Genomic DNA, 25,819 nt, shown 5'->3' on the forward strand with positions numbered 1-25,819 from the left:
ATTCCTTGTCAAATCAAAGTCTTTAATAACAGAGTGCAGATGGTCCAGTAACGTGAGATCAGCAACGACAGTGGAGATGTGGCTACAGCGCTGGCGGGAAGACAGCTGGGAAGCCTGATGGGAAGCACACTGCATTTGTGGCTATTTGTGCGTCTGCTCACTACAGACTTTTTCACCATGACCTCACACGTATTTTACCGACTCAGTGCGATCGAGAAAAACATGATAAATTCCTTGAATGATGATTGTAGCCTTCTACTCTGCCGCCGTAGTTTGAATGTGTGAAGTGTCTGTTGAGAAGAAGATGGTACATGAGGTAAATTGCTTGGAAGGCAGATGGAATGCTGGCCCTAATTTACATTTCAACAGGTATGTTGATTTAACAAAATAAATAGATGTGGTGGAAATTCAGACATAGTGAGGGGACTAGCTTTTGGAACTTTAGAACCAAACACAAAAAGCATTTGTCATAATTTCAGCTCAGGTCAGCGGGAGTCAGTCACTTTTCTACGACCCGGAAGTAGCCCGGCGCCTATTGTTTACAAACATAATGAAAAGGTCTTTATACAGAACGTAGAGAAGAATCTTCCTGGTACGCCACCGATCAGCAGCCGATCCAAATTGCGTAGTGCCGGACAGGTCCAGATGACACCATGTTTGCGGTGTTGTTGTGGCCTCCTGCAGAACGCCCCTGACAGCCCGGCCCCCTCCACCAGATGCTTCCCATCCAGATGTCCTCGGTGCACTAAAGCAGGCCCCTGAGGGACGCGACCTGTCTCCTGTGGCTGATGGATGGTTCCAGGTAGTGCCTGGGCCCTCATCACTTAAACGTCTCTTTTAAAGACTTTGGTGCCTTCAGTGTGTTTGGTTTTGAGAAAGTGTAGACGGCCCAAAATAGCCCCGGACGGAAGACAGCTCCTCGCTTTGAAGCGATCAATCTTGAGCTTGGTGTACAGTTACAGTACCACAAAAGGTGAACTCGCTCAACCGAGACAAAAGGAAAGTTCTTTTGCAGACACCATCCGTTATGGCACCATCACTGTGATGTGGGCTTATTCCTTGACTAATTAATTGTATACATGTGACAATACCATAGTATAAAATATGTATAACAAATTAAAACATACAAAAAGGAAAGAAAAAAACCAAACAAAAAACCCACTACTTGGTAACAGTTGTCTTAAGCTTGGGTCTATTAGTCATATCTGCACGTCACTCTCCAGGCGTGACCAATCAACACACGCTTAACCCAACTTCGACACGTGTATAGTCTATAGAGGTGCTTGTATATTGCTTGTGTTTCCTTAAAAGTACAAGACACACTTCAAGCAATGCTAGCAGCCAGCAAAATGTCTGCCAGCAGTTTTCACTTTCCTCATCTTTCAACGGTGAAACTGAAATGAATCCACACCAGAGATTTGAATGAAGCTTGCGGGTGCTTCTTCAAATTTTTGTCTCACAACTCCTCCGCTTTTGCAACTGCACAGGTTTTACGCCTCTCGCTCAAAGTCGGCTGGGATAGGCTCAATCTCACCTGCGACGCGTGTGAGGGTAAACGGTACAGCAGATAGATGGGTGGATTTATTTATATTTTTTTTCCCTCCGCTTCAGTGAGCTGCACTTAGAACCCGGATACAGTTTCAACTGTGAATGGGTGAACGCACAAAGGTTGATTGGATATTCCGTCACTGTGAGGGCCTCTTCATCCGCACACACACAGGCAGCGTCAATGCAAAGTGAATTGCAAAAATGAAAAACTGCGGTATGAATCTGTTGCTAAGATGATGTTAATCATGCTAGTTAGCCATGTTATCTGCCTCGATAGCAAGTATCCAGTATTTTTTCATCAGTTAGACACGCTAACTTTTGTAGCTCGTGGCAAACATTCATTTCAAGACAGTGTTCTCATAAAAAATCGCTTATCGATATGATGGAAAGTTTTTGCGGTTTTAAAACTGTGACTATTTGAAACCACAGAATACCTTGAAACCGAAACCAGCCCATGCGTAGACAGTATGTTTCTTTGTGACTAATATGATTCCACTGCTCTTTCTGTATCTTTGTAACTGTATTATTCACCCTTTTTTGTGATATTTGTGTCTCAGTATTCACCCAGCCTTCATTCAATGTTGCTATGTTTTGGCTAGCTGTCACGGATGCGCCCTTCCGAGTTCCTGTTAGCGCTTCCACGCCGGTAATCCGTGTCCTCTGGGCAAGCCAGCATTCTTCCATGATCTCCCAAACATCTGTTTGCTGGATTATCGTCCTCACATTCTGTCCTTCTCGGGAGCATTCCTGCTTTCCTTTCTCAGGAAAGCCGAGGACATTTTGCAGTTTTGACTGTAGACAGCTGGTCAGTGGACTCACATTATTGGCCTGTACACAGACCAAATAGATTCAGTATGTCGCAGCGCTGCAAAATCACAAATTTTCAAAATGTTGCTACGTGACAAAATATTCTCAGGGCAACATGTCCATGTTTTTGTCTTTCTCGTGACCACAAACTTGAAACCCAGTCCGACCCAAGATTTCAGGCTAACGCTAGCACCTAGCCTGGTATGTTACCACTTATCCACTGCACAAGTATCACTGGTTAAATATGGCTGCTTGGCGGGACTCCTTAAGTATAGTCGCAGCAATGTAATTATCATGTTTTTACTCAATTGAACATAGACGTTTTGCTGCATACAATGTTGCTGACTGTTCTTGCTGCCTTTTTGCTCACATTCGCCCTTGCTCATGTCGCCTTTATTCATATATAGTTTGCCATTCACATCTGTAATTACAGCTTCACAACAAGCAGCAGTTTATCAGATGATGAATATTTTTTCAAAAAAGAAGCTTCAAGCAGTTTATTGCCACTCCTGGTTGAGGTTTACTGTTAAACTAAACATAAAACAGAGACGTTGTAACTGAAATGAGGCAAGGCCTTTTTATACACTTGCATACTCTCCCTTTAAAGTCTGCTAGCTTAATGCTAACACATCCTGGGAAAGACCATAGACGGCTCACGAATAGCACCGGTGTTCCGGTATTATAACCCTGTAAGATATTTGAACACAGACAATTTTAACAGGCGTAGTTTATTCATTATTCTCTGCGAAGGAGGACTAATAATACTGCGGCTTACTTAGGAGCTAAAACCATCTCCACGTACAGTATATCCGTACATCTACATTATACTGCCCCCAGGTGGCCAAGGCGCGCGCAACAGAAGGAGCAGCACAATGTCGATTGAATTGAAGCACAAAATGTGGCAAAAACGGTTTATTTTCTTTACATTCTATTTACCTATGTTATTAGTATATGTTTTTATAAAGTGCAATATTAAAGAGGGCTATTTTTTTCATTAAGAGCTTCTTTTTTTTTCAGAAAATGAAAAATGGACAAAATAAAAAAACAAAAAGTGGCAGTGGGTTTTTTGGTCTCTTAATATTTTCCAGAGCTGTATACTATAGTATTTATTATTCACGTATAGTTGTCGCATACACTGCTACTTATATACAAAAATAGTTTTAGATTTTTGATTCTTTGATATTCTTGTTCTTCTGAAAGTGGAATTCCCCCTTATTGGGACTGATGAGGGTTTCTTCTATTCTATACTTAGATTGTTGTGTGATCAGATTGATGAATCAAATTAATTAAGCTTGAAAGAGGATCAAGTCAAGACACTAAACATAGGTTAAACCGACATATCGCTCGAGCTAAAAGAGTCATGTTGTGCTCAAGGCCATGATAAACGATATATCTTTAGTCGCCACTTGACGTACAATAAAACACTGTGCTAAGGATGAAAATTATTCAGTATGCCAAATTTCTTTTTTATCCATCCATCCATTTTCTTTACCGCTTATCCTCACGAGGGTCGCTGGCTGCTGCAGCCTATCTCAGCTATCTTCGGGTTACAAGCAAGATATTTTTCTCTACTCCAGGTTTGAAGTTGAAAGAGCATTTCCTGGAAGATCTAAAATGGTAGCCCTTGTTCTTTGGAGCACCGGTAACAGTAGACTCAAGTGGTCGTTAAACAAGGTTCCAAAATGTGACTCTCACTGCAAAACACAGCAGGAAGTCCTGAAGATCCTTTCGTCTGTGTGCCGTCACTCCCGCAAAGACTTATTGCTTTGATGTTTTATGTTACACGCAACATGTTCCCCGTTGTGCAGCCAACTCAGCTTTGGAATAAGCGAAGAAAGTACACGTCGTCGTGTAGGGACGTAACAGACTTGAGTGGCAGTGGTTTGATGGTCCAAATGGGCCTGATTCAATCTGAGCATCTTAATGTGGCGTCACCACCAGAAGCAGATGCGATTACAAACATTAGCCATCTGGGCCATTCGTGCTAACCAGATCTACGCAAGTGATCTTCGAGTGGAGCTACGAATGGCGTTTACACAACTCTCTTCCGAGAATTTCACACATCGGTTCATCCGTTGAACCCTCGCGGCCTGGAATCCAACCCTCTGGAGACTTATTTTAAGCCTCTATGGAAAACAAACGAGTCATTTTGTTTTTGACATTTTGGCTTTTTTTTTTTTTTTTTCCCCCCAAGAGCTTAGCCTTCAGCTCAAGCTTTATACTCGCGTGGACGGCGACCGCGCTGACGTCACTGCAGCTGTCCCTCTCGTAGTTTGCCTTTATACTCGACTGCAACCCACGCTGTTTTGAAAGTGAGCTGCAGTTCTCCTCCAAGTCGGGGGTGTCGCTACGGCTGGTGTTGGTTAGGACACCACAGGGTGGAGTTTCCTTTGCATTTATTTTTTTTGCCATTTCCGATATCCGTTTTTACTTTCCTTTCAGTAACATGGAACAAAGCAACAATGGCGACCGCGACAGAACAAATGGGCCTCGATGACCAGATGATACGTTTAATTATGATGCAAAATCGATCGAGAAGGCGGCGACGTAGATGGTATGTAGAACCAAGGGCCACGCTGGTACGTCATCACAGCATGTGACTAAAACGGACCAATCACGAGAGATGATCTCCGCGGCGTTCGACGCGCAGCAACTATTTTTGGCGGGTGCGCGGCAAGCTACGCAGATTTGCTACGCGGGGCAATTCGTCGGTCACGTGAGGCAATGCGGGCGTTGTCTGCCGCGCGACTGCGGGAGTATAAAGATGCCTTAAGTGTTAGCCTCAGCCTCACGACAGCTGCAACAAACATCAAAGAAGGAGAGAACTAAGGAAATTTAAACTGATGACAGGGGTGTAAACATTAAAAAGCATTTCCGAGGTTTTTAGGGCTACGTTCACACTGGAGGGTAAGATACCCAGTTTGGATTTTTTTGTTAAATCCGATCTTTTTATGTAGTCGTTCACATTCCAAAAATAAATGCGACATCTACTGTGAACGGAATGCGTCCGTGAAGTGTCACATGGTGCCGTCTGTTTACGGAAGTAAATATGGCCCCTCGTGTAGGTTTCAGTCCTGACGCATTTGTGGCAATTTCAAGGATTTTGTACAACCGGAGGCAACATTGCTTATATTTACCAGTCCTCAAGTATTTTCTTTTCGTCACTGTTTTCTACTCCTTCGTCTGCCATTACTTTTCACGCCTTTTTGTTTTGTCAAACAACTGTGAAATATGTTGCATTTTGATGTCCGATTAGCGGGACCGCAGCGTCCAGACTACAGTCGCATTGGAGACATATCCGATATAAATCCACATACGAAAGAGGCCTGGGTCAGATTTGAAATAATCTTAAATATACGGTTCATATTCACATGAAAAAATCTGATGTCAAAAAAATCGGAATTGACCTGGTGTATGAACATAGCCGTAATGTAATGTTTGTGGTGTGTTTTGTTCAAAATACAGTGGTGCCTTGAGATAAGAGTGATATGACATCCAAGTTTTTCTGGATATGAGTTGTCATTTGGACGATTTTTTTGCTTTGACTTGTGACGAGCGCTGTGAACTCAACTCACTTCACAATGAGACGAAGGAGGCTTTAACCGTTAAGATAACCTGAAATGTAAAGTAGTGAGACACCAGCCTAAGTGCTTAGTTTTAAACAACATTGAGCAGCAAATAGCAGGTCAATTAAATGTCTAGAGAAAAAGTAATACAGCAGCTACAAAATGGGCACACGCGATGCGTCCGAAAACCAGAAATGAATACATATGTTACCGTATACATCTCCGATAATTATAGTCTTGATACAGAGTTCTGCGCTCCATCAAGTGACCTTCTAGTGGCCATTTTCTTCTTATTTTCATCAATACTATGAACGAGTGGAGGTGTCTGTGTGTGTGTGTTTTTTGTTGTTCTTGCCTCAGGCCTCTGTGTGCACGCTGGCTTCATGTTAATCACCCTAAATCCTCCTGCTGGAATAGATAGGCAACAGTTTTGGCTTTCATTTGAAATTCAAAGCTGCTTAATCTTCATATGTGCTGCAAAAAAATAAAAAAATAAACACCAACCTCTCACTCTGTTGTGGTGAACCGTGAAGTTAATCATTTAATAATTTAATCTCCTTACTAAACCTTCCTCATTTTTGACTCTTTATTTTAAATAATGGACATTTCCATATGAAATATCTATTTATATTCCTTCAGTGTTTATATAATCAGAAATACGATCGCACCCTCCAAAAAAATCTGTAATCGTATTTTAATTTGAGCACGTTATTAGGTGTTTTAATGGCCTCAGTGAATAGCAAGATTTTTTTTTTAAACAAAGAGCAAACATCTTTATTGCACTTTATTAGACTACATGTGGCATCCTTATGAAGATTTTATCAGCGGGTTAAAAATTGGTTTCATAATGCTTTGTAAACCATGAACTAACTAACTACCTGTATAGTCAAAATTAAGTGTTGGCTCCCTATTGTGTATGGTAAGCTGCTTCCACACTTAAATCTTATCATATGACTTACAGCAATGCATTACATCTTTGTAAATGAATAATGAAGTAGTTAATAATCCATTTATAAACATTTTATAAGCCCTTGATAACAGGCCTGTTATTGCAAAGTGGATTATCATATTAGACTTGCAGGTATGCTGTGTACATGACATTCAAAAACACTGTTACACAATGTAGTGACCCACCTATGTCTCAAAAAATAATATATATAAAATACATATTTTTTAATCTTACTTTAATTTTCAAAATCTCAACATGTGACATGGCACACAAGTCTGCGCTCAGCACAATGCCACATTTTGCCAAGTTTCAGCACATTTGTGTTCTCCTCAATCAAAGCAGCTCCCATTGAGACTTGCCACTGAAAGGCGACTCGTGGGTTCAAAATGATGAATGAATAAATGATCACATGATGATCCACATAGCGCAATTGCTGTGCATGAATGCGAGGGTTTGTTGGAGGTTTGATCTGGTTCAAACTACAAAAAGTGTTTTGTCATTTTATTTTCACAGCTTCTCATCACTGGATCAATTATATTTCCTAAACAGACTGAGCCGATGTTTGCTGCAAACACTAGTAGCTAGCTGTCTTTTAGCCTTAACCTGGTGCTAACAGCTCACCTGTAAATTCTGCATTTCCATGGTTGAATACATAATACAAAATTAAGATAGAAAGTACATAAGACTGGGAATTAATGGGGTTCGTAAAGGATCGTGTTTTCATACATTTTGGCAAAGGGATTTTTTAGGAGGAAGCACTTATTTTCGCTGGGAAAAAAACATTTGAAAGCCTGTTTGGTATCAGGTGAAGTAAAGCAAATCCCACAAGGTCTAAAAAGCAAAAGCAAAAATCATTTTGAATAATGTCAATGTCATTAAGCCTATGTTGCCCACCTCTAACGGTACATAACGTCTAATGTTCTTCTTCTTTAAAATGAGATATAGTTTGTTTTAGACACATTTAATCCACTGCCTAACCTACCTCAGCCTGATATTGTCTCATATAAAGTGAACCCTGGAGTAGTCACGGTTTGCTATTTAGGAGGAGCTAAATTTAGCTTGGGTTGTTAGCGGAGGTTACGGAGAGTCTTCACCGCATGTGTATGTTTTTGCTCTGCTGAGTGACTATTACAAGGTCCTCTGTAAGCGATTTATTTTTAACGGTAATGATGTAAGGTAAGTTTGAAAGGACGTTGTATGGGCTTTGTATTTCAGGGAGGAGCTAGGTTTAGCCTGGGTTGTTAGCGGAATTTATGGAGAGTCTTTCCCGCTGTTCATTTTTAAAGGTGACGGAAGTTTAAAATGATATTAAAGTGTTTTGGGATCCTTGTGGTATATTTATAGTTTAAACTCTAAAATACTCACTGGATTTATAGTTTAAACTGGATTTATAGTTTAAACTATAGAGTTTAAACTATAAATATAGGCAAATATTAAAATTTTTAGGGAAAAAAGAAACTGGCTTCCAGGGCTGGATTTTCAAAACATTCCTGGGGGCGCCACTGAGCTGCGCCAGCCCGTCAAATGCATCAATGTGAACTCCGCGTGGTCCTCCTGTCTGTGCAGAGGAGATGAAAGCGCTCCGCTTCATCCTCCTCTCTGCATCCCCCTCTACCATCATCCCCCCAAAGGGATGGGAAAGAGGTAGGGAGGGAGGGGGAGTGGCGGTGGTGTAATCCTCAAAGGCGAATGAGGGATACATGATGGAGTCACTTTTACCAACCCAGTGCCCCACTTTTGCCGAGCGACATGGCAAGGCGGCCGCTAATGGCGAGTGAAGTGACGCCACCCCCGCGGGGGGCCGTTTCCTCCAGAAGGGTCACCTCCGACTCGGTCACCTTGTAAACCAGTGGTGTTCAAACTTTCTTTTTCATACAGAAAAATCAAAGGCCAAGGAGAAGAGATGAGTTTTAAGAAATTATTTAAAAACAGGTGGAGGCCTGTCTAATGTGCTGACTTGTTGATTTTAGAATACTGTTTTAAATAATGTCATTATCATTTGATTTTCTCTCAGCGAATGGGAAATGTAGGAGGAAATATTAGATGTTGTGCCAATGTTCCACAAAGACTGTCATCTAAGACGAGAGGAAATACTTCTCTCTTCTTTAAATGGCTGTGACAAATCAACGCTTCGTATAGTGCAGTAATTCACCTTCACCCTTCCAACACCGCGCGCATCCATGCGCTGAGACACGGGATCATAATTCCACAATCCTTCCATTTTGGCTCCCGACCCGACTCTTGTACACTGAGTTATGAACTCCAAGCCAGACTCTCCGTCCAAGCTGCAGCTATTTGCTTTGGATGCGGAGAAGTAGATTTTTTGGACTCAAGAGATGGCCAGACTGGAAAGTGGACTTGTTGGCCAAAATCACATTAAATCCACCGTTTTTGTCATAAATTCTAAAAGCTTTTTTTTTTTTTGAGTTGGGGAATTTGGAGCAATTTAACCTGAATATGAATTTCATAGCATTTCTGTGACATTATGAGATTAAATATTTTCTTTTCTGACACCACATCACTAGAATGTGTCTTTTTTCCCTTACTGGAACCTGTCTTATATTCAAACTGATACGGTCTCTGTTACAGATAGACAGTGTGAGAAGATCTATTGCATTCATCTTGTCTTCTTTGATAATAGGTTTTTAGATTTCTTTTGTTCAAACATGTAATTGTTCCAGTAAAAAGAGGTTCTCTTACCCAACTGACAGTTTCGGCTGAAACAGTTTAATATCGTTCCAAACTCATCTTACAACTTAAAAATGAAGAGCGGTGACATCGACTCTCCATAAGTTCTGCTAACAACCGAGGCTAAATTTAGCTCCTCCCTGACTTACAAAGGTCTTAAACAATTAAGATGTATGACTCCAACATCCTTAATACCAAGCATCAAACCCAGTCACATATAAATGACATTCAGATTATTTGATTTTGAAAAAAATGCAGCAAAAGCGCACGTGTGAGTAAAGTTCGTATGACATAAAATTAGCGATTGGCAAGCAATAACGTTGGCTTTTGTTAGTTTGAGCTATTTAATAGCCACTTAGCAGAGCAAAAATATTCACAGGTGGCAAAGACTGTAACTTCCGCTAACAGCCCAAGCTAAACTAAACTCCTCACCGACATAAAATAATCTAAAAGCAGTCTAGATCTATTACTTCAACATACTTCATTGACACCAATTACTGTTGGTCTATTATCCAGGGCTTTGGTTCCATTTTGTGATTTTTAGAAAGAGCACAGGAATTGGTGCGTTTCTCAGTAAATAGCTAGGGATAGGTTCCACAGACAAAAACGCTAAGTGGAGAATTTGTGAAAAGCGAACTGCAAATAGTTAGGCGTTCAACTGTACATATCAACCTAATGAATGCTGAACGCTAACGGCATTCTTCCGTGTTAACACAAACGCTAAAACAGCACACGCTGTCACCAGGCTGGTTCACCAATAGTTTAGGTCACTAAAATAGGTTCTCCAGGAGTTGCCATGGAAACAGCAGAGGTCCTATTTACTTGACATCTATATCACGTTTTTCGGCTCCACTGATGCAAACATGTCGGCTTGTGCGAGCTGTCAGCTGAGAAATGATCATGCCGTTGAAATGCAGGAAATGTTTATCATTTCACCGCTGGCGTGAGAATCCGCCGAGCGGAGGGCGGTTTGTCTTGACGGGATGCTCTAATGACCTCGCTGCTTCTTGACAGCCGTAAAATGTGGCGAGCGGCTCCACTCTGCTTGTTACGCGGTGAGCTCGTCACGCGAGGTTTTCCTCATCGCGTTGGACTTTTAGACCACAAATGGAGACTCTGCACCTCCCCGGTCAGACTGTGGTTATTGCTGATGGACAGAACTACTCTGAAACACGAAGGCCCTCATTTTTAGACTCGCTACAACAAAGCTTAGGACTTCAAAAGAAAAACTTCTGACTTTAAGCCTTGTTAGACAAATCTTTCATGGTGTTTCTGCTCCCTCCCATTGGACAAGAACTGCATTATGAGCCAAATTCGAAGGAAGGAAAATAGGTCATTGTTCTCTCCTTCCGTTTGCCTGTGAAGACTTTCTCCACAGCGGAGGTGGTTGGGGTGGGTGTGCCAGTTGGTTTTGTATCCAAAGGTGGCCCTGTAAAAAATCTTTGGAACTCAAATGGTTATAGCGTATTATAGTATAGTATAGGAGAGTAGGGTAGAATAGAGTATAGTATAGTATTGTATAGTATAGTGTGGTACAGAATCACATAGGCCTTACATAATTTTGTACAGGAAAATTCCATCCATCCATTTTGAGTAGTGTTCCTCAGGGAAGTGTTTTAGGTCTTGTCGTTTTCTCTGGAGGTCAAACCCTCCATGTCACACAAATGGACAAATTAACATTGACACACATAGACACCAAAATCTTTAATAGACAGACCAATATCTGGAAGCTGTTATACATGGAAAGAGGAGGAACAACTCAAAATGTTCTTAACTTCATCATCAAATCATTTTGTCCACATAGTGCTTAGTATAGTACAGTGTGTGTCACATAGGCCTAATTGACTTTGCACATCCATCCCAAGTAACCATCAGCCCATCACAATTTGTAACGATGTTCCTCAGGGAAGCATTTTAGGTCCCATCGTCTTAGATCCCATCATTTTCTATGAAGGTTGATCGCTCCATGCCCCAAAAAAGTTAAAAAAAAGATCAGATTTATTTTCCGAATGGACACTACCATTAGTGGAAGAGTGAAAACAATACCACATTTTCTTTATTTTTCACTCCCTATATGTGTCGTGACCACTTATCCCAATATTTTTGTCTACATTGTGTATAATTAGATCATCAGCCCACACCATGACATGTACTATATGTCCCACAGCATACACACCCTCCTCCCACACAAATGAATCATCTCTCACTGCAGTGTGCGCACTTACAGTATGTATGTGTTGATCTCCTGAGGGGATTAGCAAGCGGCCAAGGGATTTTCCCACACTGCCTCCTTGCGTAAAGTCTTACGTTTGCTGTCAGACGCTACGCTGCAATACACTCGTCATCAGTTTACCTCAGCAGGATGTATTGGTCTTTACTTTTGTAATTAGATGAACCACAATCTTCAATGAATCCCAAGCCTTCTTGCTAAAACCAAGATGCCGCATACTGCCGCATAAATTTATGCATTTGTGGGGACAATTCATTGGACTGAAACAAACGGCCATGAAATTTTTTCCTCAGGGTTTGGTTGCAGCCGCGCCATGCGACATTTATGGCCACAAGCGTCAAGAGGGATTGATTTAATGGCAGGAGCCTGTAAAATCAATTTTTTTTTTTTTTTTTTTTTTTTTTCCAAAGTGAAAATTTTTGAATAGGACGCCCTTGGCATTTCTGTGTAAAAACCCAAAAATGTTGTCTGTCAAAAAAATAAATAATAAAAAAATACATGTTATGCGTTCAGTTGGGATACTGAAAGGGGAATTTTTGCAGTGTGAAAACTGCTAGCAAGATTTTAATGTAACCTCACTTCACTAATCTCTCCCTCAAGTCTCTGACCTAAACCACATCCCTTGCTAACGGGCGCAAGTGCGACTCCCAAGTTCACAGGGAACGCAAATACAGCTTCAACAAAATAGTAGCCTTAGTAGTACTAAACAAGCGTTCGTAAACTAGCTGACGTTAGCCACAGCTGCCACATTGGTAGCATGACTTATTCATAATGGAGAGTGTTACTGTCACACTAATTATTGGTTTCAAGTTTTACTTTTTGTAATGTAAAATCAATTAAAATCAGAAAGAGCTGATAGATTTACCTGTCGAGCAGAAATGTTGCTAATTCCTCGTCGCTTCTGAATCCTCTTGGCTGCCTGAGATCACTCTACCTCTGAAAGTGACTTTTATGTTCACCCTTGTCCAAGTCCTTTTTAGATTTTGTTGCTTCTTTGCTCTGCTTCAGTTTGCTAGTTTTATGTCCAGTTTTTAGGTATTTTTTAATATTTTCCTCAGTATTCTGCCTTAGATTCAGCAAAGCTCCTGAAGCCCAAGGTAACAAGTGACCGTATGGCCACGGGGGTGTTCCCGCCATGAGTGTGCCTGCGACTGCACCACCAATGATCGACACCTAATTTGACAAAACGTAATTTTTTAAAAAATTGCAACCCTCTCTTTAAGATCCTAAACTTCAGAGGTTGTTGCATTTGAGACCAACAATATTTACCTCAAATAGAGGCCGTCGCTTTAATAGATGCGTGCCCCCAATTAGTCTCCTGTGGTATTGTCCAATAAAGATCAGTTACCTCCATTTTCCCCAAAGGAAAAAAAACACTGTTGTCCATTCGAATTTGGTTGCGCACCAAAACAGCAGCACCTAATGATACATAAACTCTCATAAAATTCTGTCCTAATGTTGCATGAAAGATGACTTTTAACGTATGTTAAGATAAGTTTCCAGAATGAATACTGATGTTCCAGTCGGCTGTGACATGTTTCGCGCCACAATATTCTGTGCATCCATGGTTATGTTCAGAGTTGTTGTTGTCATTCTTTGCATTTCTCCCTACTTTTTATTTGGTTTACATTTTCAATTGACATCAATTGTAACATTGTTTATTATGGTTACAAAAATGATACAATACAAATAGGGCAAAGGCCTTCCTCCTAATAGACAAATACGATCATTCCTTCCTCAGTGGTGAGTCACTGCCGTGTGAGTGTGACCTTCTGAAGTTGGCATTTCACAGTGGAATGCAAATTGACTTGTAAAGAAGGAGCTTTACCCTCTGACAAGTCAAGTAAAATGTCTTTCTAATAAATTGGTAGGGTCAAGATGCACTAACTTCTCACCATTCATGTTTAGAATACCATATTTGGTAATGTAGGTGGCTGTTAAACATAAAATCCACCCAAATGAACCTCAGGCAGGAGAACCATGCGATTGCACTGAGCCAAGCAGGAAAGCACACATATTGATAATAAATTAACTTGAAAATTCAATATCACCACTGATCTATGATTATCATGACCTATCTTTATAAGGATAATAATAAATATCAAAAAAGTTCTACTTTCCTTATGATGTAAATGAATGAAAAGGAATATTTATGTGCAGTATATATTGTATTTATAAATTCATATTCATTTTATGTACATAATGTAGTTTGTACAATTTTTTAAATGTATATTAAATTTATCTATTGTACATTATATTTGCTAAAGATCTATTTGGAACTGTGAAGATAAGTGGTTTAGAAATGCATGCATGGATGTTTTAAATTCGTTTTTAATGAAAATTCATTATTTTACAAAATGAACAGTTGTAAAATGACAAATGTAAATCAAATTTCATTTTAGTTAATATTTTTTGTATGAAAATTTTTATTTTTAATCATTAATTTATATTTAAAATATAAATTTTTACCAATTGCTTGTTCTTGGGTGTTTTGAAAGGCATAAAATATGATGATGATTATTATTATTTTCACTGCGCACTATGCACTATTTACCAAAGAACTCATGAATCTTTTATCTATTATTTACCAAAGAACTCATGAATCTTTTATCTATTTTTACAGGATTTTCCCCCTGTGATCATTGTCAGTTTTTCCTCTCTGCTGGTCCTCCTTGCGCGTTTCTCCCCCTTTTGCTTCATCTCCTGCCCTGGTTCCGCCTATGTCGCCGATCCTGTGTAGCGGAGGGTGTTTTCTTTTCTTTCTTTCTTTCTTTTTTTTTTGTTAAATCTTTTATTGGGCCTGTGAGTTAGGTCGTTCCTGAGACCAATGAGATCCAGATGTGGTTCAACACTGTGACAGCAACCGTTGAGAGAGGGAGTGGGGGGAGAGAGGGAGGTAGGGAGGCAGAGAGGGAGAGAGAAAGAGAGAGAGAGACCGTATGTGTGTATGCTTCTGAGTGTTTGTGTTTGTATGTAAGAGAGTGTGAGAAATTGGACGATTGAGCCAAAAGTGACGCTGTACGTTTGATTCCTATTTTTCCCACACACGACTATTGACTATTAGCCAGTTTTGGAAATCACACTTATGAATGTTTGTTTGTAATATGTGCCCTGTGATTGAGTGGTGACCAGTCAAGGGTGCACGCAGCGTCTTACCCAAGGTCAGCTTCGATTAGATCCAGCTTGCCAGCGTACCTAATGACCCTAATGAGGACAAGTGCTATAGAAAATGTTGGATGGATGGATGTTTGACTGTTAATTTTTTGTTTTATAGGGGTTAACGTCTTTCTACACTTGTACAACAATTAAGAATGTTAAAAACTAAAACGTGAGGTGCATTTGTGATGCCAAACATCATTAATTCATCAGAGGGACTGTTTACATGCATCAGTAGGTGCTGGTGGTTTGGGTAGAAAAAAGAGTTTGCATGGTTAATGTCTTTTTACACTAATGTGAGCGTTAAAGACGTTAAAATGTTAATCAAGGTTATATACTGGTAAAGGTTTGAACCTGGAACACATTATTTTCTATTGCAATGCCACAAATTGTCTTTTGATGGTTCTACATCATCATTTGTGGACTGATCGCGCTGTAGTAGCAGCACGTTAGCTTAGCGATTAGCACGAATGTATCACAGTTTTGAAGTTCGGAGTTTGAATGTCTGCTCCCTCCTTCTCGCTGTGCTTTTCTGGTTTTGTTCGGGTACTTCGACTTCATCCCATATTCAGAAAACATGCATGTTGGGTTCATTGAATACTTTAATTTGTCCATAGTTGTCAGTGTGAGTGCGACTGCTTGTATGTGCCTTGCAATTTGCTGGCAACCAGTCCTGCGTGTACCCCGCCTCTCACCCAAAGTCAGCTGGGATGGGCTCAAGCTCACCCGTGACCCTAAGTGCAATTAAAAAAATGGATGGATGTGTAGCCCTGCAGGCTAAAGCTCATGTGGTTCAAGAGCCATTCAGTTTTGTGAAAGCTGAACAAATGTGTCACAAGCCACATTATAAAAGTGACTGCCAGTAGTAAAGAAAGACAGTGAATCACACTTTTTAAGGGTGCGGTCCAGCACAGTGATTTAAAAAAAAAAAAAAAAAAAAAATTGATGATGATAATAAATATTTTTGCCTTCTGCTTTTTCCATCGTTCCTTTCCCATAATCTACTCAGGTTCTTCCACACCAAATCCATGCAAGCATACCTTTAACAGACCTTTCTTTGAGTTGGAAGCTTACAATCACAAATGAATAATACGTTGTCCCAGGATTTATAATGAAGAAAGAATTTAACGACAACAGCGTTTTTAAGTTGGTGGCGAAACGAGACAAATGTGTTGCAAATGCAGCTCGTAAACAGCAGGAGAGAAGAAAGATTATAGCGGTTGTGTTTAATGACTGCACTGAATGTTCAGTCAGTAAATGAGGTCAATGGCAGGCTGACATTTCAAAAGAAAGGAGTGGTCTTTAATAAACTGGGAAGGAAGTAAAGATATAATTGAATCCGTGCTTATTGGGTTTGATTCAGGGGATAACCAAATGTTTCATGATCTTATTTCCCCTGCTTTTAACTTATGTCCACATTCTTTGAGGGTCTTCAGCGTCACAGCCACGTAACCATCCACCCCCTTTTCCTGTCCTGTTTTTCCTCCAATAGAGGGATCATGCCATAAAGAAAAGGACAGAAAGAATGCTCCGTGTGAAAGAACTTTTCTAGTTTTTAAAGTTAACAACAGACTGTACATTACTACCGCCTACGTTAGGGCCTGGAGTAGAACAGCGTCGCCTGGCACGTCATGATTTTTAAAAGAAATTACACGAACATGTTTAAGAGTGCAGGAACATGGTGTAGTAGTGGTTAACAAGTCTGCCTCACACTTCCGAGTTTGGGGCTTTGAATCTGGCTGCGGCTTTCGTGTGTGGAGTTTGCATGTCCGCTTATGTTTTTTCTAAAACATTCATGTTGATTTCTTTGAAGACACCAGTCCAGGATGTTCGCCGCCTCTCGCCCAAATCAGCATATGCTCCAGCTCACCGGTGTCCCTAATGAGGACAAGCGCTATAGAAAATAGATGGATGTTTAGGATTGTGTGCTGTGTTGAGTCTCATTCTTGTGAACACTCTAGTGTATTTCACACTGTCTGTTGCCATGCTTTCGTCTTTTTTTTATGTCGCTTTTCTATTTGAAATTTTCTTCCTTTTGGCTCTCAAACTCTAAAGCTCAGAAGAACTATTCTCATTGACCCTAACATGCTAACACAAGCAGCTAGCCTTTTAAGATAAGAGATGATTTTACCTTTGTTTCCAAATGTAGGTAGGTCATGTAATGTTTTTTTTTTTTTTTTTCTATGGGGAAAACGCTGTGTTGCGAGGGGAAATTGTGTTTGAGCTAATTTTACCGTCCTGCTTTGAGGAAGCTATTTCTTTGCTAACTAACCAGCTCCTATTTTGCTCCTTACCACACTCAAAAAGAGTTTATTAATTTACTCAGGATAGAGCTAATCGGACAAAAGCATTGTACAGTACAAGCTTGCAGCATTTTATTATTTTCATGTATCAGTTCTCTGTGAAACAGGCAAGAGATTTGAATTAAAGGATGCTTAGCAAACAGTTGCTTTAGCAGGCTTCCATCTTGATCAGTAGGTCATTTTTCTTCAAACATCTTATAACTCAAAAACAGTTTATTCATTTACCTGGGAAAGAATATCTGACAAACGTATTTTACAAGGTGGTGGTATTTTATCATTTTAACACTTCAGTTATCTGTGAAAGAGGAGAGCTAACTCAGTTAAAGCATGTTAAGCTAACAGTTGCTTTAGCGGCCCTGCAGCTCGAAGAGTAGGCCAGCTCATTTAAAAAAAGAAATTTCATCAAATACAGCATTTGGCTGGTGGAAAATGGTATCAAGGTATTTGAGCTGTTTTTTTAACGACCTACTTTAAGGAATATATTGCTATGCTAACTCTCTAGATTTTTTGAAAAAAACAGTAAATAAAAATTGGGTGATTAATTTACCCGAGAAACTGCTAATCGGACAAAAGCATTGTATACGCTAGTAGGTAGAACACGTATTTTCTTATTTTGAAGCCTCAATTCAGATGTGAATCAGGTGAGGTAACTCAGCTAACAGTTGCTAAGCTAACAAATGCTTCATCAAGCTTCCATCTCAGTTAGTAGGTCAGCTAAAGTTCTTTTGGGGGGGTAATATACAGCCACTGTGCTGGAGGCAAACAGTATGAAAGTTATGGTATTTGAGTTGCTTTTAACCCCCCCCGCTTTGAGGGCGATCCAGAAATACCAATTGATAAAGCTTGGTTCCACTTATGTCACAGGCAAATCTGGCCCGCCAAGTCATTTCATGTGGCCCATGAAAGCAAATCATCTGTGTCAACTTAAATGATTCTTGCTCAAATTCTCATAAAATAATAACAATAAATAGTATCGTTGAGACATTGCAAGCATTTTCTGTTTACAGTAACTTGAACAATAGTTGAACAAACTATTATCCTTGACTTCTGACTTCATGAATTTGTTCTGTGTATGTAATAATATTATGAGGTGACTAAACATTTATATGGTTTCACAGTCAACGGCCCGCTGAGGGAAACCGTGACTAAAATGTGGCCCGCGACAAAAATGTGTTTGACACACCTGACTTACGTCGTATAACAATTTGAGAAAAGGATGTGCCCATTCCAAATTTTATTTTTTATTTTTGACTAAAATAAACAGCAAACTCCAGCAGCTGCCAGCATTTCATCATTTTAAATCTCCATGAAACAGATAAGCTAACAAAAGCTAAGCTAACTGTGACCTAGTTGGCATGCTTCTACCTGAGTTTCCGAATGTAGGTCACCGAAAGGTTTTTGGTAGCTGTACTGGGAGGAAGAAAATAATAAGATTTTTGCTATTTCAGATGATTTTACCCCCTGCTAACAGGAAGCTCCTGACATGCTAATTAACCCGCTAGTCCCCTCTGTGCTCTGTTTCCGCCTAACATGCTAAATCCTGTTTCGGAAATAGCTACATGGTTTGTTTCCTCTTAGGCTGAGGGAAAAAGAACTATAAGCAGGAGAGGAAGAAACAACTGACTAATGCAATATGACAGCGTGGAAAAACCTGGGGGCGAGAAGCAAACATTAGCATAACGTTATTTGGCAGCCAGTACAGAGCTGTGCATTTTCATGGACATGGGATCTTAGCATATGTGCAGCTACTGTAAGTGCTGCATCTCCGATTTAACCTGAGTTAACACTAATGAGGTAGTCCTGCTACCATATGGCACTACGGGCTATGCAAAAAAAGAATAATTTAAACAATGTAATTATCAGCAATATGAATATGATTTTCAAAAATCTGCGATGCACTGAATCCGAAATACGTGAACCACGATATAGCGAGGAAACACTGCACTCCCAAAACTTATTTTTTTTTCATTGTCCGCACGTCAACAATGAGAAACGTTGAGAAATAATGGTAAAAGCATTGTAAGACATCAGGTTTACAGGATATTGAAAAATGTATTTATTTATAATGGGAGTCAATGGGGCAAAAATTGACAGAATGCCAAATTCTGGTGTAATGCTGTATCTCCTATTTCAAATGACTTTGGCCCTATTTCTAATGAAATTGGGCCATGGTGCCATTTTAAAGTTTAACTTGGTCAAAACCTCTACCATCCATTCTCAACACCGCTTATCCTGTTCAGGGTCGCGGTGGTCAAAACATGGTGCCCAAATTTCATCCCTGTAACCTTTGTCTTTAAATGCTTTGTCTTTGATCAAAATGTCATAATTATCAAAGTATGCAGAAAATGTCATCATAGGGAGGTACCACAGCTCGGTAGAGGAAATATATGCAAAACGCGCTCATGGGGAGTGACTGCTATGGGAGGCAGTACTTCCAGTATGTTATCACATTTACGAAAACACCACCCATTCAAGGTAACAATATATTACAATAACGTTGTCTTGAAATGAACATTTGCAACCAGCTATGAGAGTTAACGCGGCTACAGTTGAAATAAATACAATGAACTCACTACAGTGGCAGATAACTAGCGTGGCTTACATCTGTTCGTTTCTGCTCTGTTACTTGACAAAACGGAGAACAGCAGAGAAATACCTACAAATTTTGTGAGGAGTAAGTACTTTTACTGTTGTACTACGATTGTTTTTGTGCAGAAAAATTAAATTGTTTATTTACTTTCTACATTTACTAACATATCTACCCAGCGTGTTCAATGGGAAAAAGTTATTTTTGTAAACATTCCAAAATAATAAATTTTAGAGCTGTAATTGCAATACCATGAAACCGCAAGACTTTTGCTCAGGGTTATCTTACTGTCAGAATCTGATATCGGTCCATGCCTGGCCTATTGTTTAGAAACAAAATGTCTATACAGTATTCAAATTTGTTACCCATCAAGCCTTAATCAACGCCTTCCCCTTTGTGCTCTAATTCGGCTTCATCTGCGTGTGCTCTTAATCACGTCCACTCCTCCAGCTTCATCCATCTTTTACCTTCCTCCTCTCTCATCTCGTGTAAGATCACTTTACTTTGTTACTTTGCACTCTTCTCGCCTCACCTTTCTTTGCCTTCCGGCCCTCTCGCTTCTCCCTCAGTCTGTCTCTTGTCATCTTCCTATCCTGTCATCTCCGCCTTTTATCTGCTGGTGAGGGCCCCAACACATCCCTAATGAGAACCTGCATGCAACCTCTTGAGGCCCCTAATGATGGATGTATAGATGTGTGTGTGTGTGTATAGCAATGAAGCTTCCATGAATGGTGACGGTGTGTTAGGAATTTGGCAGTGTGGTGCATGGTTGACTTTGTGTGTGTGGGGGGGGGTTGGGAGCTTCCTGGCCCAGGAATACAACACCCTTCACTTCCACGTTTAAACACACGTGGCCACGTCACATCATCACGAAAAGAAAAACAGTTGCAGTTTTGAACTTCTCATTTCCCCGTCTGGGCAACATCATAACAGCAATAAAATGCCCCTTTTCTCAATGCAAAAACTGAAAAAAATAAATAAATAATAATGGTGATACATGCTCTTTATTTGACAGAGGCAATGTCAAAACAAAAACCTGTTTCAGGCAGTAGATCGGCATCTGCAAAAACAACTACTGTAAATGCAATGCAGCAAATAAAAAATATACGTTCCCTTTTCTCTGGGAAAAAAAGGTGACACAATCATTCATTTATTAATGTCAGACAGAGTATCAACACATATCAAAATGGTTTTTAGTTCATTATTTGACCTTGACAATTATTAGGAGTATATTCTAAAAGAACATAATATTTTTGCATGGAAAATTAACAGTATGTAAGGGTAAATCATACTTCTTGAATGGCCTGAGCAAGCTGCAGCAACTGTCTGTCATCAGTGACCTGATGGTGGCGATCTCCCTGTTGTCTCCTCGCAGGCCTTCGGGAACGCTAAGACGGCCCACAACAACAACTCCAGCCGCTTCGGAAAGTTCATCCAGGTCAACTACCAAGCAAGTGGCACTGTTAGGGGGTAAGACACACTCATATGCTCAATCAATAAAAGAGGTGACAAAAGTACCCATACTCTGTACTTACATATGTACAGACACTTGTTGAAAAAGACTGGTGAAAGTAGAAGTACTGATTCAACTCCTGTATTCTTAAGTAAAAGTAAAAAAAAAAGACTGAAATGTACTCAAGTAAAAAGAAGAAATGTATACCTGAAAAATCTATTTAAGTACAATAACAAAGTACAGTATTTGTACTTTGTTACCTTTCACTACTGACTACAAGCACCTAATTATTAAAAACATGCATGTGTGTGGGTTCAGGGCATATGTGGAGAAGTACCTGCTGGAGAAATCCCGTCTGGTCTACCAGGAGCACAATGAGAGGTAAGAGACGATAACCACAAGAGTCCCTCGAGAGTCACTTCTTGTTTATGTGTCACATGACCAATGGCAAGCCCCTTTAGGAGACACTAGAAGCAAGTTGAGAGCCAATACAAAAGCTGTGTCAAAAATTATTATAGCTTGTAATTTGATGAAGCAAAGTAGAGTTGTGAAAATTTTACTTAAGCACAGCAACAAAGTATTTGTAGTCTTACTTTACATGACTGGTGATATCTTGTTTAACCATTTTTCTTGGAGTTTTCAACTATTTGATGAGCTGCTAGTTTAACTGCTGGTACAACTGGCCACCGAAGTGCGCTTGTTTGACTGCTTTTGTGTTGTTTCCAGGAACTACCACGTCTTTTACTACCTGCTGGCTGGAGCCAGCGAGGAGGACAGGAAGTCCTTCCACCTGCTCAAACCTGAGGAATACCACTACCTCAACCAGGTCAGTACTACACACGTACTGTAGTACGTATGTCGTATACAGTACCAGACAAGTCACATCATTCCGTGTCGGTCCGTTTCAATTTCACTGCTAACAGAGTACATGACAAATATCTAATTTAATATTGTATAGTACAGTGGTACCTTGACTTCCTTTTTATCTTCTCTTCTTTTTATCATGTTTTCGTGCTTCTTTTCATCTTCCCATACTTCCTTTCTTCCTTATGGTATTTTCTCAATGCCCCACTCCTTCTTTTATCTTCTTCGAGACTTCAATCATTTTTCTTTCTTTCCTTCCTTCCTTTATTTCCCACCCTTCTGCTTTCCTTATCCCTTGACTTCAACTTTGCTTCCCTTTCTCGCCTCCATCCCGTCTTACTTCTTTTCTTATTTCCATCCGTCATTCCTTCTTGGCTTCTCTTCTCCTCCTTCTACTTTACCTTCTTTTCTTGCTTCTTTTTGTTTCGCCATCCTTCTTTCCTGTCTTCTTTCCTTATTCTGCTTCCTCTTTTACCTCATGCTTTCTTTCTTCCTTCCTAATTTGCACTCTTCTTTTTTCCCTCCTATACTGCCCTTCTCTGGCTTCCTTAACTCTTCACTTGATTCCTTCCTTCCTTACTCAGCCCTTGACTTCAACTTTCTTTCCTTTCTCACTTCAATCCCGTCTTGCTTCCCTACCTTCCTTCCTTCTTTCCTTACTTCTCTTCTTCCCCTCTCTTTTACTGTCCTTCGTTCCTGTTTTCTCTCCTTTGCCCTCTCTCCCCTCTACCTTATTTACATCCTTCATTCCTTCCTCCCTTCTTGACTTCAACCCTTTTTTATTCCATTCTGTCTTACTTCCCTTTTCTTCCCTCTCCCATTTACCTTCTTTATTTGCTTTCCTATTGTCCTTTTTTCCTTCCCCCCTTGTTTTTGCTTTCCTTCTTCTTTCCTTCCTTTATTACCACTTTCTAGCACTCCTTCCTCCCATCTTGTCGTACTTAGCAAGTCCATTCGATTCCACATTTATTTATTTACTTATTAATGTTATTCACCTTGCTGCAATCTGTGGTGTCGAATGCATCAGCGGAATCGTTCCAGGCCCTTCGTGGCGTGGTTGTGTGTGTGCGTCTGTGCCATATTCCATTTTAGCATGCCAACACACAGGGAGTGCCGCACAAAGACAAACGTCTGTTCATCTTTTTGGGTTTCCCAAAAAGTATCGCTTTCCCCATCCAATGCTCCTCCATTAATCCCCACAACACGCACCCCCCTTTACTGTTACTATGCAGTACTGTTTCCATGGTAACAGTGACTCGTGCAGTTAAGCTCGCGTGCCGAGGCCGCTGGCAGTCAAGTGTGTTTGTCTCAATAACTCACTCGCGCACACGCACACACACGCATGTTCATCCATATTTAGCTTTTTCCTCTAGATTTTGTTGCCAGCATGTTGGTGTCCGTCCTTCTCTGTCCATCTGTCTTAGTGTTCCATCCCAATTATGTCGTCTTCAGCTACAATTTTAATACATGGTACTTGTGATTATATTAGATTCATTCCCACTATTTTTTTTTATTTTATTTACTGAATTACGATAATACCATGTGTCGGCAAGTGTTGGAACTTGATTACAGTGGAATCGTCAAAGTCTTACCTGGCCGTGTTTTGCTTTTTCTGTGTGTGTTACTTATTCCAAAAGGATCAGGCTCAACAAATTGTGTTTAGAGACATCACAATACACGTTGTCACTTGTTATTAAAGTAGCTTGTTTTATTTTTTATTTTGTTTTTTTATTATTTAATTATTATTATTTTTATGTTTTACTACTGGTTCAATTGATTAGTCGGTAAGTCGACTCTACTATTCCACACTGATGTTTAAAGCTTGAAGTTAACTAATCGCAAATCATGTGTTTGTGGGATCTCGTCTTCAAATCTGCCAAAATTACCCTGAAACTGATTATTTGCATTTCCATTGTTTTCTATGGAAAAATCGGAGTAAACAGTCTCTCAACTGATTGCTTTCAGCTTGAGAGGCTCCACTGTATATACAGTGGGTACGGAAAGTATTCAGACCCCCTTAAATTTTTCACTCGCTATATATATGTATATATGTGTGTGTGTGTGTGTGTGTGTGTGTGTGTGTGTGTGTGTGTGCGTGTGTATGTATGTATATAGTGTGTGTATATGTGTATATGTGTATATATATAATATATATATGTGTGCATGTGTTTATATATATATGTATGTATATGTATATATATATGTATATGTATATATACATATATGTATGTATATGTATATATACATGTATACATATATATACATATATATAATGTGAACAATTTAAGGGGGTCTGAATACTTTCTGTACCCACTGTATATACAGTGGAGCCTATATTTCTTTTCTGATGGCGTCGTAGTTCAAACTCTACCACTGTATATATATATATTTTTGTGATGGTGTCCTAGTTCAAACTCTACGATATGATCTATGTGCATATTTGTATTTTCGTCACACAAGTCACTCGTTGAAGGCCCGCATTCATTTGTGCCAGTCTGAAGTTGTTGTCATTTTGACGCAGCGAGTCGCAGTGTTGTGTGTCATTGAGATCCCGCTAACGGACTCTGCCTCACTTGCAGATGACAAAGAAATCGCACAAACTCCACTGGGACAATTACTATGAGAGCGAGCTGGTCAGTATATAACGCCTGTGTGTACGTGTGTGCACGTGGGTGTGGGTGTGCGGACCCGGCCTTATCTCAGCTGCTCGCGCTCTGTACGCTGCTGCCACTTTCAGGGATATCTTAACCTTTACGTACTGTTTATTGTTCATGTACATGTTGTGGGTTAATTTTAACCCAGACCAAGAAAATCAAAATTTGACCAGAACAGTATGTAGGGGTTAATAATGCCCTCTAAATTAAAAACCAAAAGAGCGATGAATCCCAATGTTGTTCTTTGTCCGTAATTTGCATGCATGATAATGAAAACATTAAGAATGTCTTTAAACTGATCTTGAAGTGCTCTGTTGTTGTTGTTGTTGATGATCCTGATGACGTCACAACTGGAAACCACTGTCTTAAAGGGGAGAGTTCAGGACTTTGATCAACACTGCAGTAAATATGTTCTATTTTCTCACATTGAATGAAGACATTGTCAGAGATCCTTTTACAGTGTTTGTTTTTGTTAGGTTCCTGTCCTGAACTTTCTCCTTGAGTCTTTGCTCTATTTGCTTTTAAAGATGCTTCCTTTCGCTTCAACAATGTTTGCTCTTTCAATCGTGTCGTCCTTACTCCTTTTTGCACTTCTTTAATTTTACTACTTAGACAGCGTTCACGGATATTAGGTACTTTAAAATGTTATTTTTTTCTGGTCCACCTGTATGAGGATATACAGTATTTTTTTAAACGTATCAACTGTACATCATAAATGCCACAATGGCATATTTTTTTTTTAAAGTCTATCCACGTAAAAAAAACTATTTCACATCAAGAACTAGTTAGCCAAGAGGACAAAAGCAGTGATATTTGTAGCCTCAATCCTCAATGAATGATCAGATTAAATTTACTTGTGCTTATTCTTAACATACTCTACAATGCTTGACTCCAATCCAACTAAAACAAAAAGCAAACAATAATTAAAATTAAATAACAGCTCACAATTGTGACGTTTTTTTTACATAGACGGCGAACCCCAAAAATATGCAAATGCTGGGGGGAAATTAAATT

General features: G+C 39.8%; 1 protein-coding gene across 14 annotated transcripts in view; it reads left to right on the forward strand.

Moving 5' to 3' along the window:
• LOC133477940 (unconventional myosin-IXAa-like) overlaps nucleotides 1–25,819 on the forward strand; it is a 118,851-nt gene that overhangs the window by 32,859 nt on the left and 60,173 nt on the right. For 12 of the 14 annotated variants that reach the window (XM_061773321.1, XM_061773311.1, XM_061773318.1 and 9 more), the window contains exons 3-6: nucleotides 21,210–21,304; nucleotides 21,606–21,668; nucleotides 22,014–22,113; nucleotides 24,731–24,784. In XM_061773321.1, the coding sequence (XP_061629305.1) occupies nucleotides 21,210–21,304; nucleotides 21,606–21,668; nucleotides 22,014–22,113; nucleotides 24,731–24,784 (312 nt within the window). The remainder of the gene's footprint in view (nucleotides 1–21,209; nucleotides 21,305–21,605; nucleotides 21,669–22,013; nucleotides 22,114–24,730; nucleotides 24,785–25,819) is intronic. The other 2 variants (XM_061773317.1, XM_061773319.1) reach the window with 1 other exon arrangement.

Source organism: Phyllopteryx taeniolatus, chromosome 5 (genome assembly GCF_024500385.1).
Source record: "Phyllopteryx taeniolatus isolate TA_2022b chromosome 5, UOR_Ptae_1.2, whole genome shotgun sequence".
In the NCBI taxonomy this organism is placed as follows: Eukaryota; Metazoa; Chordata; class Actinopteri; order Syngnathiformes; family Syngnathidae; genus Phyllopteryx; species Phyllopteryx taeniolatus.